This window comes from Ziziphus jujuba, chromosome 2 (genome assembly GCF_031755915.1).
Source record: "Ziziphus jujuba cultivar Dongzao chromosome 2, ASM3175591v1".
NCBI classification, from domain to species: Eukaryota; Viridiplantae; Streptophyta; class Magnoliopsida; order Rosales; family Rhamnaceae; genus Ziziphus; species Ziziphus jujuba.
Genome location: NC_083380.1, coordinates 12,822,970 through 12,842,577, shown reverse-complemented (window position 1 = coordinate 12,842,577; position 19,608 = coordinate 12,822,970). Strand labels below are relative to the sequence as shown.

The 19,608-nt window shown below is 33.3% G+C and overlaps 1 protein-coding gene across 1 annotated transcript; it reads right to left on the bottom strand.

Annotated features, from left to right (window-relative positions):
• Positions 1-16,953: 16,953 nt before the first annotated feature.
• LOC107418524 (seed trypsin/chymotrypsin inhibitor IVA) lies at positions 16,954-17,840 on the bottom strand. The gene is made up of 2 exons (XM_048474403.2): positions 17,595-17,840; positions 16,954-17,340 (listed from the first exon to the last, which is right to left on the bottom strand). Exons 1-2 carry the CDS (start codon positions 17,746-17,748, stop codon positions 17,081-17,083), a joined length of 414 nt encoding a protein of 137 aa, XP_048330360.1. The 5' UTR covers positions 17,749-17,840; the 3' UTR covers positions 16,954-17,080.
• Positions 17,841-19,608: the final 1,768 nt, after the last annotated feature.

Sequence of the window (19,608 nt, the reverse complement as noted above, 5' to 3'; positions counted from 1 at the left end):
GATCATCAATTTGAAACATTAAAGAATTATTTTTGATATTGATGATGTATTATAAATTATATTTAAGAATTTAATGTATTTGTTAATTTTTTTATATTTTGACGCTAACAAACACTGTGTTTTCATTATTTAAAATAATTTTTAGTATTTATAAATTATTTTATTATTATTGTATTCGAATTATTATATTTTTTTATATTATTTTACTATATTAATGATCTCATCGATATTTCCACAAAATCATACCCTCGACATTTCCATCGATATCGATATTTCCATAAAATCATACCCTCGATATTTCCATCGATATAGATATTTTCATCACTGATTATAAGTGGTAAAATTAGTTTTGCCACTACAGAAATTGTTAGTGGCAAAATGGATTGCCACTAAAATTTAAAATATTGCCACTGTGATATAGAAATTAGCCAATATACAGTAAGAATTGCCACAAAATACTTAAACTTTGGCAATAATACGATGTTGGCACTCTTGGAATATCATTTAGTGGCAAAATTTGCTGCCACTCTACATTTTATTGTGGCAATGCAACAATGCCACTTTAAATATTTCCATTCAGTGACAATATTTTGTTACCGCTAGTTTACATATAACGTGTCATGTTCTCCTAATGCTTTTTTATTTTCTATACTTTTCTTCATTCTTAATGATCTCTTTTTTTCTTTTTCTTTGTTCTTTTTTAGTTTTTGCTTTTTTCTTACTACTCAAAACATTGAAAATGTGTAGCAGGAATACTTTAACTAAAAGAAAAGAAACAAATTTGTAACATTATGGAATTGAATAAATATATGTTGCTTCGAAACAAATATATACGAAATAGAGATATTCCAACCGCCTGTCCAGGGTTGAGCCCTGCATGTTAAATCCATGAGTATTTATTTGGGGTCTCCTTTTTTTGAACATTTTAATGACAAAGCTCTCTTTAGAGAGAAAGAGCTTATAAATGGTCTAAATCCAATTGAAATAAACATCCACAATGGGCTTGAAGGGACTCTGGTGGCCATTCTTCCATGATGCCAAAGCCTCTTGGTTGCCAAGTGGTTTTTGTAACACCCCGTCCCGAACCATGTCGGAATTTTTGCACGTTGACCGAGGTTGACTGTTGACTTTAACCGTTGATCGTTGACCGAAGGGGTCAAAAGTTGACTTTTTGACCCGGTTAAAATTCTAGGTTGACTGAGGTACCGTTACAAAGTATATGTTGGCACGCGTTCGTAGACTAGTAGCACGTTGAAAACGGAGCTACGGTTTGAAAGTTATGAGCAAAACAAGTTGGGGTCCAAACTGTCCAAGGGGTGCCGGAGTTGACTTTTTACTCATGCAAGGTTGAGCGTTGACTCATGCATGGTTGTGAAGTGCTTGTTGGTACGAGTCCGTAGACTAGCGGCACGTCCGATTTGGACATGTGGTTTGAAAGTTATGGACCTGTAGAGTTTTTCAAACACCGTATTATTTTAATATTATTTTTAAACGAGTAACGAGGTGCCACATGTGACTTAATGAAGGTGACCATGTGTCACCATGGTGGAATGCCACATGTCAACCATGTTTAAAATCAAATTATTTTATTATTATTTTAAATAATAATATTGTTATTTAATTATTTAATAATTTTTATTTTTATTTTCCTTTTTCTTTTTCTTTTTCTTTTCCTTTTTCTTTTCTTTTTCTTTTTCTTTTTCTTTTTTCCCCACGTGGGAAAACACCCCCTTTCTTTTCCCTTCCCTTCTTCTTCCCCGAGCCCGACAGAGGCAAGACAAAAAACGCACAGCCTTCTCTCTCTCTCTCTCCTTTGACTCTCTCACCCTCTTTCTGTTGACCGGCGTTTTGATCGGATTTCAGTCGCCGGAATTCCACATGCGCCTGCCACCGGGGAAGCCCACCTCGCCGCGATCTCGACCTCCAAATTTCCCGGCCTGTCGCCGCCGGACGCGCCCAGATCGGGCCGGTGAAGCCGGCGGCGGCCGGTTATGTTTTTCATGCGATTCTCGCTGTTTTCGACCAACCCAGCCCGTCCCATACCTCTATCCTACTATTTTCGACCCCTCTGAGTCCATTTCCGGGGTTAGATTGCCCAAAATCCCCACCGTTTGAAAGATCCCTCAAGTTTAAAACCGGCCGAAGCTTTCCGGCCAAATTCCGACCACCTCCGGCGGAATTGGGGTCGATGGAGACCGGATTTGTAATCCTCTTCGCTCAAGCTTCGATTCGGTATATTATTCGCCTATTTTGGTTAACGTTTGTGTTTGACCCCCCTTGGTACCGGATATTATTTATCCGAATAAAATATTAATTTATTTGACTATGTGTGAATTGTGTTCTAGGAGCATCGGTGAGTCGTGGAATTGATCCCATGGTGGATCGTAGGTTAATTGTGTGCTCCAGGTGAGTGACCCACCTTCAAATTAATTTTGGGAATTTAAAATTGTGATTATTGTGTGTGGTCTGAATATTTGAAATTTAATTTCTATGTGCCAAATATTTATTTGATTTATTGTGAAATTATTAGTGCATTTATTTTGATTAAAAAAAATATGTATTATATAATTTATGCCTTGTGGAATTATTTTATGTTTGAGAATTTTGAAATTCTTGTGGTTTTAACATTAAATTGGGCATGATTTGATTTTCAAATATTTTAAGGAAAATATTTGCTCATATTGGTGACTCCAATTTTTATAAAATATGCCCATGGAATATTGTGAGATTTAATTATTATATTTCGAGAAATTATTTATGCTATTGGGAAAATGTGAATATTTGAATTGGTGGATTTGGGAGTTGTGGATTTGAAAATCATGGAATTTATGGTATTGATTATAAAGAAATTGTGGAGAATTTCCCGGGTCCAAGCGGATGGAATATACCCGCTGTGTTTATGCAAAAGTGTGAGTTTTGATATATAAATTCAATATGTGGATTTTATGATTTTTATATGCACCGTGCACGTACTGGTGTTCTGTTTATATGTGATATGGTTAGTGTGCACACGGTTGTGATTAGCGCTCAGGTGGGTGTGAGGAACGCGAAGGTGATATTATGAGGTTGTCCTGTGGTTGCCATCGGATGAGGGTAGGCCACCCCTCCATGGCCGAGACACCCGGTTAGCAGCGGCGCAGTGGGACGCCACGCGACCGTATGCCGGTTTCTTTCTATAACCTCCTGTCTGGCGGTACCTTGGGACGCTGGGTACTGTTGGCGCCACTGGTATATAGTGGGTGCATCAAATGATTTTCAGAACTGTGTTTTAAAAATAAAATGTTTTGAAATTGTATTGGAATTAAAAATATAATTATTATTGTTTCTGGTATTTATTTGATGTCTTGGTTTTCGAAGATTACGAACAAAGGGTTTTGTGAAAAGGTTTTAAAAGGAGAACTTTTCCAACTGAGAGAATTGTAAGGGTTTTGAGAGAAATTATTATTTCCAATTAATTATTATCTATCTACTTATTACCGTGGTATTATATTGTATAGTAGATAGGGTTACTCACTGAGATGATTAGCATCTCACATTCTTAAATTCCGTTCCCCTAGGTCCAGGTTGGAGACGTTGATTGTCCGGGGCGAGCCCGACGTCTCAGTTCGTTGCCGAAGTCCAAGAAGTATTTATTCCCTTTTTCCTCTTCATCTTGTATTGTTTCCGTATCTGTCATTGTATAAATTCCACATTTATCTGTATAATGTTCTGTATACTGTATTGGACGTGTAGTTATTATTTATGCACTGGGTTGCTGCTGTTGTTATTTGAAGTGTTGAAATTTGTGGAATCAATTTGTAATAATGTGGGAGGAATAAGGAGATGAATTTTTGAAGTGTGTTTTCAGTGCAGGTAATTTTTGGTTAGTCCTACCCTTAGGGGAGGTGCTGTCGGATTTTCCGTTGGAAAGTTCAGTGGTATTTTCCTGAAATCAGGGCTTGTCTAGGGTTCTGGGGAAGAAATTCTGGACGGATCCTGACAGTTTCGGATGCTAGTTTTCTGGTCTTTGAGGAAACTATGATCCAGAAAGTTATTGTTTGCTTTATCACCTAAGCTTTTGATGCCATCACACTGCAATATTGTCATGCACAATGGCTTCAATTATACAGCGTTAAATTTACATAGTAATAACAGAGACCAACATGTTGAAGAATGGTTTTCTAGCTAGCTTAACAGAGATAAAGAAAAGCCAATTTAGATCGTAGAAACTTACCAGTGACAAAAATAAAAACAAGGTAGGATGTCATCTCTTCATATAGCTGAAAATGGATCTCCCTGCTTTCTGCATTGGAAAAAACAAAAAAACAAAAAATGTATATATGCTATGAGAGATCCTCTAAAAGTTCACGTATTATTTAATGAGAGGTCCAATCACAACTTTAATATTTCACAATAAAGTGAATTATCATTATTTACTCACTGCAGGATTAGTACTAGTAATACTAGTAAAAGGCTTCCAATCAAGTGTCTCACTACTAGTAAAAGGCGTCCAATCAAGTGTCTCAGGTATGACCTAGGAAGTGAACTCAATGATTTCCCAACTGCAAACCCGATGTTACAAAATCAAGAAAGGCTATCATTAGCAATGTTAATTAGTCTACTCTACTCTAAACATCAATACAGAGTTAATAACATAGTAGCATGAAACATGAGGTAAGTGAAAGGCTTAATTTGTTTGATATATTGATTCATTTTGACTGCTAGAGAAAGCGATTCTCAATGGTACTTCTAATTATTACGTTTCATTCTCATTTACAGTACTAAAAGCTCTTCGACCTACGAATACTAATGTTGAAGTAGCTGGTCCAACCAGCTTTTCTCCTTCTCTTTTTTTTTTTTTTTTTTTTTTTTTTTTTTTCCCCCACCTCCGTTTATCAGTCATCATTATTATATCATTCTGATAAAATAAAATAAAAAAAAAAAAAAAAAAAACGTTTGAGTTATTACCTGACATTTTTTTCTTTACAGAATTCTATGCTATACGAAGCACAAAAATTTTATGCTAGTTAAGAAAGAAAATGTGCCGAAACGTGGCACAACTAACACAAAATCAGTAAAATGTTTGAAAGCAGACATCCATTTGGAATTGGCGAACCACAGGTAAAGTTTGTTGTTTCAATCACTTTGAGCGCCGCAAAACAGATATGTAATAGAGACAAAAATTTTCTTCAAGTCAAAGAGAATTAAGGATTCACACAGCAGAAGAAGAAACAAAGGCAATTTAATTACCTAGTATGAACTTGGAAATCGGAGGCTTTGTCGTTGGAAGAAGTTTCGTTACTGTTGAGGCTCTCCTCCTCAATATGATTGCTCAAACGAGAAAATGAAGCAAACCCACCAGACTTCAAACCAGAAATTTCACATTTTTTTTTTTTTTTTACGAGATAATGTAATTTGGTGGGGATGGATATTACTTACAGAACTACAAAAGGAAGTAATTAAATTTCTTAATATCCAACATGGTTTCTAAGAGGTTACCAATATAGAAAATGAGGGCCATCTTACTAACAGATAAAAACTAATTATTTTCAAAAAGCAAGTAATCTCTAATAAAAATAAACAATAATGCCTTTCATTCTTACACACACCATACAATATCAAATATGAAATCAGCAAACGATCTTCTTTATTAGCTCTGTTTGGCCTGCAATTATTTTGGATCATGTAGTCAAATCACTTCATCTAGTTCTGAAAACATTCCCTTCCCAGCGCTATTTGGTTTAAATAAATATGCATTTCACCACAAAAAGAACAGTATCTCTAAAGGCTAACCACACTAGTACAATTCACCTATTCAAAATTTTCAAAATGAACTAGATTGGTATATATGACCTATGTAGCTGCATGTATTCATGGTACAATCATTCATGAATATGTATTGAAGCTTCAATAACCAAAACAAGAGTTGAGAGAGCATATAATTGTTACAATCATTAGTATATGGAACAACAAAAATTTATGATTTACAACACCAATAATACATTCAAAAATTTCAACGTAAATAAAAAAATCGAGATATCTAGTTAAGAAAATATACAATATACATACAGTACAATTTCGAGGCAAGCCATATGCAACTAGCAGCAACGTTCTGCAAGAAATCCTCCTTCCCATAAAAAAGGCAACTGACACAAGGAGAGAACAAGCAATAGCCACAGAAGAAACCAAGAAGAAAATAGCCACCGGAGAAACAGAGTAATATATTTCACTCCTGAACCATGTTGCTGCAAATAAATGAGGTACACAACATGTAAATAAGTACATGTTTAAGACAGTGCAAAGATGTTGACAAGTACATGATTAAGAGAGTGCAAAGATGTTGACCTAAAACAGAATAGAGAAAACTACCAACACAAGCAAGCAAGCGCGCGCACAAACACACAGAGGATTGACAAAATACATAAAAACCTATTTGTTACTAACAACTGCACATTCAGGTCTACAGTTTAATCCCTTTTTCCTAAATCTTATAATATAAAATTTTAATATAAGAAAAACATTTCCAGCAAAGGCCACTAGAGGTATTAAAAGCATGTTGGAAAATGGCCTGATAAATTCAAGAGAAATGGATAAGAAATGTGCAAACAAGGATTATAGTTTTTGAAGATGACTTCAAAAATAGTGGTGCTTCCAAAATCCTTGGAATCAGATCTGCAATAGTAAATCAAATGTGAAATAGCTAAGAGGTTGTCCTTATCTTTTAACTTATGAAAGTAGAGGTCTTCAAAATGCAAAAATGAAGAAAAGTTAGCAATTTCTATAGCCTAATTCAAACCTGCATCTATTGAACTAATTATCCTCAGCTTTCTTGCTTGTGTTCTTTACTTAAACATAACAAATACAATATTTGCTACTATATGAGTTAGAGCTCCATTCTTGATCTCGTAATATACATCACACAATTTATAGATTAATCAATTGTTCGTGATGTTTATCAATGTTCTTAAATATTAGAATAAGTTATCGACATTTTCCTAAGTTTGTGAAATTTTTGTGAACCATTCTATGTAACTACATAAATTCCCAACAGTTGTTAAATTTAGCTCCATTCACGATTTCATAACTACGGCGTTTAGTCAAAAAATTGAAGCTATGGAGACAATTATACCGTCCGTTTAGTTATCAATTTAAGATTAAAAAAAATTGCGGAAAAACCAAATTGTGAAGCCAACAAAATTTTGCAAAAGGAATAACGGGTACCCAAAAAAAAACAAAGAATCAGATTGCGTGCACAGACAGAGAGCGAGGAAACTTAGTCGCTTGATCTATGAATTGGATCGTGAAGCTCTTTGTAGTTTCAAGATTTGACAGAAGCTAAACCTAGGAAAATCAGAAATTGACGGAACAATTTGATTAGAGAATGATACGTTGAAGCATATTCAAATTTCACAGTGATATTCCAGAAAATGCGTTGCAAATCGATTGGATTCCGAATTGATTGCTTGCACAGAGAAAAAAGTTGCGGTGAGACAGACAATGTTCCACTAACCTGCTTCCTACAATTGGCGATTTTAACTTTTTCCCGTTATCTTATTTGACATTAGCGTGAAGAAATTAAGTGCTGCCACTAACTCATTCCCTCGCGTGGCGACATTGCACTACGCCATTATCTTATTTTTCATTAGTGACTGAGTCTTGGAAAACGACACATAAAAACGTTTTTAGTCACCTCGATTACTCCAAAATAGTTTTTTTTTTTTTTTTTTTTTTTTTGAGGACATGTCCACCTATACTAAATAATTCGAAGAAGTAGGTAGATGCTTCAATTATTTAGTTTGGCGCCAACGTATCCTCAATATCAAGCCCACCCTACTCAAAATATATATATCTACATAGAAAAAAACATATATAGATATATATGAATACGCAAAGGTGCTCATATTTTTAACCTTTTAGATTAAAGAAAATTATTAAAAGTCATTAGATTATATATCTTTATATGGGAGATTTAATGTAATATATAATCTAATGGTTTTAGATGATCAATCTCATTTATTTTCAAACTTAAAAATTTTAAAATAGTTTTATATGAGTCAGACTATATAAAATATATATTAATATGAGAAAAAGAACAACGTTTTATTATTTTTTCTTTTCTTTTCGAGAATGAGAAAAAAGAAGAATGTTGAAAATTACAAAACAAATATAAATCACTTTGTATCTTGATTTTATTTTTAACTTTTTTTGAGGGGGGGAAAAAAAAAAAGAAGAAGCTCGGTTGTGATTTTTTAAAGGAAAGATAAACCAAAAAAAAAAAAATTTAAAGAGCACTGATGAAATTTTATCCATTTTCGTAGTAAAAGTTAGTTTCATATGAAAATAGTAATTTTGAGTTGTGATATACTATTTTAATTGAAAAAATTGAAGATTCTTAGTTAGCATTGTTTTTTTTTTTTTTTTATTATTATTATTTTAACAAAAATTACATTTGCATTCCTTTAAAACTTTATTAGACATTTCTCCTTAATAAAAAAAGGTTATTGATTTTTTTGGTCTTTTGCATTCTAAACATTAAAAAATTGCACTTTGCAACTTCATTTTTTGCCTTATATGTCAGTCATGTTAAACTTTTTTATAAACTTAGCACAAAAAAAGGAGCAAAAAGCAATAGTGTAAAAAAGAGTGAAATTTGGGTACATAATACCATGAAAAAAAAAAAAAGATGTAAAGTGTCAAATCATGTATAATAAAAAGTGAATTGGTACTATATCTGTCAGGACCCGTCCAAAATTCTTCATCGAACCTTAGACAAGCCCTGATCCCAGGAAAATCCTATCGAATCTTCCAAGAAAAATTCGACAGTATCTCCCCTAAAAGTTGGACTTACTACAAAATTCCCTGGGATCAGGGCTTGTCTAAGGCTCCGGTGAGGAATTTTGGACGGGTCCTGACAGTTAGTATCAGAGCCAGTACCCGGATCGGTGTGATAGCGAGAATGCTAGGCCTCAAAGGGGGTAGATTGTGAGATCCCACATCGGTTGGAAAGGAAAACGAAGCATGCCTTATAAGAGGGTGTGGATACATTTCCCTTGAAACGGGTTTTGACAAAACCGTGCGAATGGGCTCAAAGCGGACAATGTCTCATGCGGGTGGACTGGGCTGTTACAATATCCCTTATTATAATTCAAGAGGGATAAATGTCACACCCCGTCCCAAACTACGACGGAAATTTTTCAACTTTGACCGTTGACCGTTAACTTTGACTTTGACCATTGACCAAGGGGTCAAAAGTTGACTTTTTGACTTGGATGGAATTCTAGGTTGACTAAGGTACCGTTACAAAGTACACGTTGGCACAAGTTCGTAGACTAGTAGCACGTTGAAAACGGAGCTACGGTTTGGAAGTTATGAGCAAAACAAGTTGAGGTCCAAACTGTCCAAGGGGTGCCGGAGTTGACTTTTTATTCATGCAAAGTTGAGCTTTGATTCATGCATGGTTGTGAAGTACTCGTTGATATGAGTCCGTAGACTAGTGGCACGTCCGATTTGGACATGTGGACTGAAAGTTATGGACCTATAGAATTTTTCAAATACTGTATTATTTTAATATTATTTTTTAAACGTGTAATGATGTGCCATGTGTGACTTAATAAATGTGACCATGTGTCACCATGTTGAGATGCCACATGTCAACCGTGTTTAATATTATATTATTTTATTGTTATTTTATATAATAATATTATTTTTAATATTATTTAATTATTTTCTTTTCTTTCTTTTTCTTTTCTTTTTTTTTTCTTTTTTTTCTTTTCCCCCATTTGGGAAAACACCAGCCACCCCGAGCCTCTTCTTCTTCCTTCTTCTTCTTCTTCTTTCTTTCCTTCTTTCTTCCTTCCCATCGGCCATCCCTCTCTCTCTCTCCCGTGTTCATCTTTCTCCGGCCACCACAAGCCACAGCGCCAGCCACCATCCAAGACCACACGCCAGCGAGCTCACTAGCCAAATTTGGTGGCCGGCCGGCAGGCGACGCTCCCAGATAGGGCCGGTGAAGTCGGCGGCGGCGAGTTTAAATTTTCCGACGATTCCGCCGTATTCCGGCCAACTTAGTCCAAATTAAACCTCCTCTCCCCCTATTTTGGGTCTTTTGATCCCAAATATGGCCTCCAATTTCCAAAATTCGAAACGGTTTGCGAGATACGAGGAATTGAATCTTGGCTGAAGCTTTCCGGCCAAATTCCGGTCACCGCCGGTCGAATTGAGCTCAATGGAGGTCGGTAATGTGATCCTCATCTCACAAGCTTTCCATGGACATATAATTTGTCAATTTTGGTTAACGTTTATGTTAGATCCCCCGGATATCGGGTATTATTTATCCGAATAAAATATTAATTTATTTGATTGTGTATGAATGGTGTTCTAGGAGCACGGGTGAGTCGTGAAATTGATCCCATGGAGGATCTTAGGTTAATTGCGTGCTCCAGGTGAGTGACCCACCTTTAAAAATATTTTGGGACGATTAATTATATTTAATTGGTGTTTAATTGATATTTGGAATTATGCTCATGTGGTGCAATTTAATTATTATTTTATTGTGATTTAATTTTATTTATTATGCATGAGTAAGGTATTTTCAGTAATAAATCGTAAGTGGTTTTAATATTGTTTGCGGGCATAATTGGTTTAAATATTTTAAGGAAATTATTTGTTTAATTGGTGGTTTAAATTTTATAATTATGCCCTTGGTATATTATTTGTTGGACCTCGTGTTATGAGAAAAATTATTATTTTATTCTTATCGATGTTTTCGTACCAGATATGTTAAAAGAAAATATATGGGATGGTAAATGTGAAAATTGGTATATTTCCCACGGTGATTTTGGAAAATCGGTACGGTTATAATTAATTTAGTAATTATTTTAGACGCACTCATACAGTATTGATGTTCCGGTGTATATATGGTTAGCGCGCAAGTTATTATGTCTCCCGTGAGTTGCCATTGGACTGTGGACAGGCAAGTTTGATATTAGCCACAGCCGCCCCCCTCCTTGGCCGGGATGACGGTTTCAGTAGCGGTACTGTCGGGACGCCGAAGTGCCGTTTGCAAGTTTCTCTCTTTAACCTCCCGCCAGTCGGTGCTCGGAACGCTGGGTATCGTAGTGCATCACTGGTATATGGTGTGGTGCGTCAAGTATAAGTTTTCAGATAAAATTTCAAACCCCAAAAGTGTTCAAAAATTATTTATTATATTTATTTACATTTTAACTATATTTGGGGTATTTATTTATTTATTGTTTATCAAATTATTTGATTCCTTGGTTTTCGGAAAATACGAATATCGGGTTTTGTGCAAATGTTTTAAAAAGGAAACATTTCTAACGGAGTAAATAGTGAGAGTTTTAAGAGAAACTATTATTTTCAACTGTTATTATTTATTTACCTATTTAATTGCCGGTATTAATTAAATTTCCTTATTTGTTATATTATTATTATTAAAAGTGTTCAGTAGATAGGGTCACTCACTGAGATGATTAGCATCTCACGTTTTTAAATTCCGTTCCCTTAGGTGCAAGGGGTGGTAGACGTTCTTCCGGAGAACCAAATCTCCACCGCTATCGTAGTTCGAGAAGTACCTTCGTACTCGTTATTTCAGTTGTAATATTTCTTTCATCTTTGTTGTATTTTCTATTAAATAGTATTTCATGAAGCTCTGTATATTATTCTGGACACTTATGTTTTATTTATGCACTGGATTACTGTTATTCCTGTGAAGTTCTGTAAAATTGTGGAATCAATTTGTAGTATTGTGGGAGGAATAAGGGGATGAATATAGAAGTGTGTTTTCAGTGCAGGTAATTTGTGGTAAGTCCATTCTTTAGGGGAGGTTCTGCCGGATTTTCCATTGAAGGGTCTGATAGGGTTTTCCTGGGATCAGGACTTGTCTAGGATTCCGGTGAGAAATTTTAGACGGGTCCTGACAGAAAACCAATTAAATAGCCATGTCATAAATTTTATTTCTTTTATTAGTAAATCATAGCAGTGTCATAAATTGTGGGCAGGAAGGAAGCAATTATAATATTATAAACAATAATACTACAGGTGCTATTTAGTCCACCAATATATTTATCAAAAGTGCACATATTATTATTTGATTGGTTAATATGTTAATATGATATAAAATTTGATAAGTCAATCTTAAAAGGATAATTGTTATTAAATATAAAGCAATCAAATAATGATATGCATACTCTTGGTAGATATGTTGATAAACTAAATGATGCCTGTAGTATTTTGTGGGTAGGAAGGATTAGGTCATATATGAAGCCATCGCAAGGTCCAAAATACGATTTACTTAATTCATTCATTTATTATATGAAATTTAGATTTCTTGCATAATAAATGATGAAAATAAATAAAAATTATCTTTTGAAAGGAAACAATGAATTTTACCATTGGAATAGTCAATGACCTCCTTATTAGAGAGTAGATTAAACTGAATTTCAGTTTTTATAAAGTATTAACTAGTACAATTTTTACCTTATTAATCCACTAAAATATTTTTTAGGTCAAAATAAAAATTATATAAAAAAATTTAATTCGAAGAAGTGAAATTTTTTTATGTTTCTTCTTACTATTGCCCGCTAAACTTTTTCCCTTTAGTCCAACTATTACTAATGCTAAAATCTGGAGGTGTTAACACTTTATCCATGCCAATTGCAGTACGGAAAGCAACTTTAATATCAAAACTAAAATAGGTGGTCTTGGACCACCTATTTTTACATAATCCTTCCATAAATTTTTGACACAAGGCAAAAATAGATTAATATGTTTTTAAAATGATTGATGTGACTTAATATTTTGATTTTTTATTATAATTTTTACCACGTATAAAAAAATTTGTGAAAAGATTATGTAAAAATAAATAGTTAAAGAACCATTTGATTTTATCTCCCGTAAGGACAAAACCAAAATCGTAACAAATAAATTTATAATTAATTAAAATCTTCAAAACATGCCCCTTTTCTTTTTACTAGTAAGTTAAAGATCAATTGTATCCCAATTTTCAAAGTTGAAATAAGAAATCAATATAAGGTTGAAGCAACAAAATAATAATAATAATAATAATAATAATAATGGCATTTTGATAATCTTGATTTTTATGGTTTTGCAATTTAGGCTTTTAACTTTTTTATTTAACAATTCAAACCCTTAATTTTTCATTTTATTGCAATTTATGTGTTTTTGACTTATGGTTAACATGGCTTAATAGCTACTTCATATAACTAATATTTAATCATATCAAACTTTTAACTAGAAAATATTAAAGTGAAAAATTTTTAAATTAGTTTTATAAATTTGTATTTTGATATCTTCTAATTTGAAATTTAATACAATATAATACCAGATGAAACGGCAGTTAAACCATGTAGTCGAATTTTTAACAAGGCTCATATTGCAATAAATTAAAAAATCGAGGCTTTAATTGCTAAGTAAAAAATCAAGGGTCCAAATTGTAAAATTTTAAAAATTGAAGATCCCAAAATATAATTAACTCAAAAAAAAAAGAAAAAAAAGAAGAAGAAGAAGTTAATATCTAAAGGTGAAGAAGTCACATGCTTTTCATCCATAATTTTCTTACAAAGGTGAGATGGGGCCAAGTTGGATGCTTTATACCTAACAATGGCCGTGAACTCAACATTCATGTGAACAATAGTAAAATGCTTGTTGACAATTAGAGCATTTTAATGAAATATGAATTGTGAAAATAAGCATGCCGCATAAGTGACATGAACAATATTATATATAAAGAAATTGCTCTAAAATAGTAGGAGATGCATTGCAACAAATTGAAAAATTGAAAACCTCAATTGCTAAGTCAAAAAGTCAATGATTTAAATTGAAAAATCCTAAAAATAATTACATATACCAATATACAATTAATCAAAAAAAATTTAAAGGCCAAGAAGTAGCACGTTTTTTTATCCATAATTTTCTTAGCGACAGTAGATGGGGGCCAAATTGGATGCTTTGTACTCAATAATAGTGATGGACCCCACATTCACATGAGGAATACTACAATACTTGCTGACAATTAGAGGAAGTTAAAATAAGCATGTTACATAAACAGTATAGACAATTTTATAAATAAAAAAAAAAAATTGCTCTCAAACAATATGAGCACATCTAATGGGAATGTGGAAATAAAATATCTATATTTATAAATTTATACTATCATTTATAACAATTTTCTCATTTTCGATGTCTTAAAGTTACGATGTCATAGTTGTAGATGTCGAGTAAATACTTATTGAATCAACTCCATTTGATTATAAATAGGAATATTTATTCATATTCTTTATTTTATTGTATTTTTATGAATAGCTAATCCCATATATTTTAAAAGGAACAATATGTGTCTTAGAATAAATCATAACAAATAGGCAGACCTAAAGCATAGGCCATTAAAGCCTATACCTAGGAACCCCATTTTATTAGGGCCCAAAATTTTTTTTCCTTATATATAACATATACATGTATTTATTAAATATAATATAATTATTAGTTTAAGTTGAAAATATAAGAATCTTGATTTAAAAATAATTTTAAATTATCTCTAACTGATTATTTATTTTTTTAGTAAATTCTAATTGATCGTTTATTGTTATAATTATTTCTAATTATTTTTATTTTTAAAAAATGACATCGTTAGTCCAGTTAAATTTTTTATATTCTATAATTGATTAGATTTTAATAGTAAAAAAAAAAAAAAAGAGACAAATACGTTAAATACACTTATTGTTTATGCACTTTTCCTTTTTCTCATTTGTTTATGCATTTTTTTTTCTCATAGTATTCACTTATTTTCTTCTCTTCTCATATACTCATATTTCATATTTATTTAGTCATGGTATCCAACCTATATAATATGTGATTTTGATCCAAAGGATTCTAAAATAAAAGGTAAGCTCGTAAGTTATTATTTATTTTATTGTATTTCTCTAGTTTCTACTTTTTTTTTCTTATATCTTAATTTGAATAAATTGATTAGATTTATTTTCAAAACTAAATGTTTAAAAATAATAATAAATCCATAATTAAAAAACAGTACTTGAAATACTAAACTTTATATAAAAAAAAAAAGTTAAATTTAATTCCTTCTCATAATGCATGGATATATTATTTTTTGTTAGCGTAGTTTCAATGGAAAGAATTTTTTTAAAATTGAAATTAATAAAATCTTATTTATGTTCAACTATGTCTCAATAAAATTAAACAATTTAGCAATGTTATCGATTGATAAAGATTTATTATCAAAGTTTGAATATAAAAATTTAATTTGTAACTTTGAATCTCAAAAAGCCAAAAAACAAAATAATTTTATATCAAAAAATCTGATTTTTAAAAAAATAATATTCACTTAAAGCCCTATGTATTGTTTTTGCCTTAAGGCCTCAAAAATGGTTGAGAGGACCCCTGGTAACAAATCAATTTATGATTAATTAAAACCTTCAAGACATACCCCTTTTCTTTCTACTTGTAAGTTAAAAATCAATTAATGTATCCCAAAGCTGAAATTAGAAGTTAATGTCTAAAGTACCAAAAGAAAAAAAAAAGTTCTTAATAAATTTAATTTAGAGGGAAAACCACTAGAAATACATCTCCAAATTAAGTTTAATATTGATTAAAAAAAAAGTCAATATCTAAAGGCTGAAGTTATGTTGTTGGTCCATAATATAAATACATACAGAATACGTATCCCTATATTTTATGTTTCTGTATGTACAAATTACATTTTAAAAACAACTAATGTTTTTTGAAAATAAGAAGGATAGGCCCATAATAAAACATTTTAATAATTTATTACACAACGTAAAAGTAATTTAAAACATAATATTTTTAAACATTTGTAAAAATAATTTTAAAACGTTTAACATTTAAGAAGACCAGACCAATAAAAGAAGTACCTATTTCCCAGCCTCTCCTGCTGTCCCACTGATCACTATTCGCCACCACATTTAAATATTAATACACTATTCATTTGGAAAAATTACATCTATTATTATAAAATATATTATTATTTAGGAAATGTTTCATTTAAATCCCATGAAATTCGCAACAATTTTCAATTAATCTCTTAGCTTTTAAAAGTTTCAACTAGCACTCTTACAAAAAGTTTGACCGATATAAATTCAACAAGTGTAAATGAGACAATAAAAAATAAAAAAATCAAATTATATTTAGGCCAAACTTCATAGAAAGTAAATCATCAAATTACGTTTTGGTCCTTAATTTTTATTTTTAACAATTTGGTCCATCAACTTCACAATTAGTCCCTTGTCAATTTATTATCTAAAAAGCCCTAAGTAAGAGAGATCAAAGCACAACTTCGGTATTGTTTAGAACCATAATGCCAGCAATAAAAAATAAAATAAAATAAAATGTTTTTTTTCCAAAAATAATTTAAAATTTTAAAAATCAATTCTAACTAATAAGAATCTTAAATTTATACATTTTATAAAAAAAACATATCTAAAAATTTAATTGAGTACTAAAGGTTTTGAAATATTTTTAAAATAATATAAAATAAAAATTCAATATAAAAATTTAGAACTGTCAATAGTATAAATATAAATTAATCATTTCATTATTATTATTATATAAATAATACTAAAAATACCAATTTATTTTCTAGTGCTTGATATTATTTTATTGGTATACAAGCTAATAAAATAATATAATGTTTTTATATCACATAAGTGATCATATATATCTTTGTAAGTCTTATTAATTATTGGTCCTTTATTATTTAGCTGTTTTTTTTTTTTATAATTTTTCTTATCAATCAATGTTAACAAATAGCATTTTTATATTAGATATGATTATGATGCTAGCTGGTATAGTAAATAAGGCATGCAGATGGATGTGTAAACCGTCTTCATTTAATCCCAACAAGGATTGAATGGCGCTTTGACCCCGAAGTTAATTAACGAAAAAAATAAATGAAATCAAAGCCAATTTTCATTCCAACACAAACGCTTTTATTTAGAGAAGACTTGATTTACATATTTTATTTAAAAGCCTCAACGTCAGCCATTGAGGCACTTGGCCAAGCCTAGTAGCAGTACTTGAACATGGTGGGGGTCTAGTTGGGAGCGACTATACTTCTCTTCAAGACGGAATTAGCTGCAGCATCAGCGGAGCATACTGGACTGCAAGACTCTGTTGTATCATAACACCTGCATATTGGGGGATAGGTCACTGCGCAGATGCATGCATCACAGCCCTCGCATCGATTTGTATCGCTGAAGGTGTCGTAACATTTGCATTTCGGAGGATTGCTTTTAGTGCAAGCGCAAGCATCACAGCAAGCTATGCTATTTCCTTCATTCTTCCCACGCACCACTCTCATTGCAACATGGATAACCCAAAAAAGAAGAAGAAGAAGAAAATGATTGTTGGTAAATTCAAATTTGTATCCACGACATGAAAATTAACAATGAATCTTGTTAAATCTTTCAGTATTTGGTTTGAAAAAATTTAGATTATGTACAATTGAATGTACGAGCAGAGAAAAATAAATAAATAAATAAATAAAGTCCATAATCTTTATCGAATATGTAAAACTCGTGAAACAAAAGAGGAGTATTAGTATGTACCAAAGTTATTAGAAACATGGCTTTCGGCAGCACTTAGTAGGTCAAAGAGATCCAAAACATGAGCATCAGGTCTAGCAGAAATTACAGTTGAAGACAAAGCTAGCACAAAAGCTAGCACTGCCACCTTCATTACCACAGCCTTCTTGGATGCCATGAATAATTCTCTCTTTCTCTGGAACTTTAGCTCTCTTTGAAGATTGTTTGGGGATGTAGAAGAAGTGGCAAGTCTGGGAATTTATATACACATATTGAGAGAGCCAACAAATTAACTGTTGATAAAAATAAATGAAGATAAATATAAAAGAGAAAGAGAGAGAGAGAGAGCTTTTCCAATAAATCACGTGTCCTTTTTTTGATCTGGCATTTATACGTGTCCTTTCAAACGACACATTGAAACGTTTTTGGTCATGGATATGAACTCCAAAACAATTGATGATATGTCCAGCTTTACTAAATAGTTCAAAGTAGTCGGTGGATACTTCAATTATTTAGTTTGGCGCCACATATGTCCTCAATATCAAGCCCAGCCTCCTCAAAATATTATGTATATATATAAAAGAAAATAAAATAAATATATAAATATGCAATGGTGCTCAACTATTCTTAATTTTTTAAATTAAGGATAATTATGAAAAGTCAGTTGACTACATGTATTTATATGACAGATTTTGTAACACCCCGTCCCGAATCGCACCGAAATCCGTGCACGTTGACCGAGGTTGACCGTTGACCGTTGACCGAAGGGGTTAAAGTTGACTTTTTGACTCGGTGGGAATTTCGAGTTGACCAGGGTACCGTGGCGAAGTGCATGACGCCCTGAGTTCGTAGACTGGTAGCACGTCGAAACGGAGCTACGGTTTGAAAGTTATGGGCGAAACAAGTTGAAGTGCAAACTGTCCAAAAGGTGCCGGGAGTTGACTTTTTCTTGTGATGTAATTTTGAGTTGACTCTTATATGGTTGTAAAGTACTCATCGATACGAGTTCATAGACTAGCGGCACGCTTAAATCGGACATTTGGTTAAAAAGTTACGGACGTTTGAAATTTGCCGGGTACCGTATTATTTTAATATATCTGGCTTAAGTGTACAGTAACACCACGTGTCAGCTTCTGATTGGTCCACGTGACATGAACAGTGTCACGCAGGGTTTTTATTTGTTAAAACACTCGGGGAAGAGAGAGAAAGAGAGAGGAGAGAGAAAGAGAGAGAGAGAGAGAGAGAGGACCGCCGGCCACCGGAATTTTTGCACTGTTCCGGCCGATCTACAGTGCACGTGCCGGCCAGCCAGATTGCCCACCTCATTTCCGGCAAAACCTCCAAGTTTCACGACGAACGGCCGCCGGACGCGCCCGGATCGGAGCTCCGAAGTTCGGCGGTGAGTTTTTCCCCTCCACTGCCGGCCACCGCAAATCGACCCTTTTCCGGCCGAGATACTGTACACGCGCCAGCTAGCCTTGATCCTCTCCTCAAGTCCGGCCGACCCACCAAAAATCACGGCCATCGGACCATCGACGCGCCGGGATCGGAGCGTTTTCCGGCGAGGGGTCGGAAATATTCAAACGGTGATTTCTCCGCCGTCCGACCTCCGTTTTGCTCACCGCTGGTTCCGTTGAGTTGCTCTCCTCATGATCTACAAGACTGCAAAATTTGACGACCAACGGCCACCGCACGCGCCGCCACCGGCGACGGTTGCCGGTGACCGCGGCGGCTTGTCGGAAAATACTGTTTGGGAGAATTGCGTTTCCACCAATTCGCGACGGTTTGGGAGAATTGCGGAGCCGAAACCCGAAAAGCTTCCCGACGAAATTCCGACCCCGTCGGGTACGATCCTCGGAAATTAAGACCGGATCTGTGATTAGCATCACTCGAGCTTTGATTCGGTATATAATTCGTAAATTTTAGTTATCGTTGGTGTTCGCTCCCCGGGTACCCATTTGGGGATTACCCGAATAAAATATTAATATTTGTGGTTTGGTACTGTGGATGTTTTAGGTGCACGTGTGAGTAGCGGAGC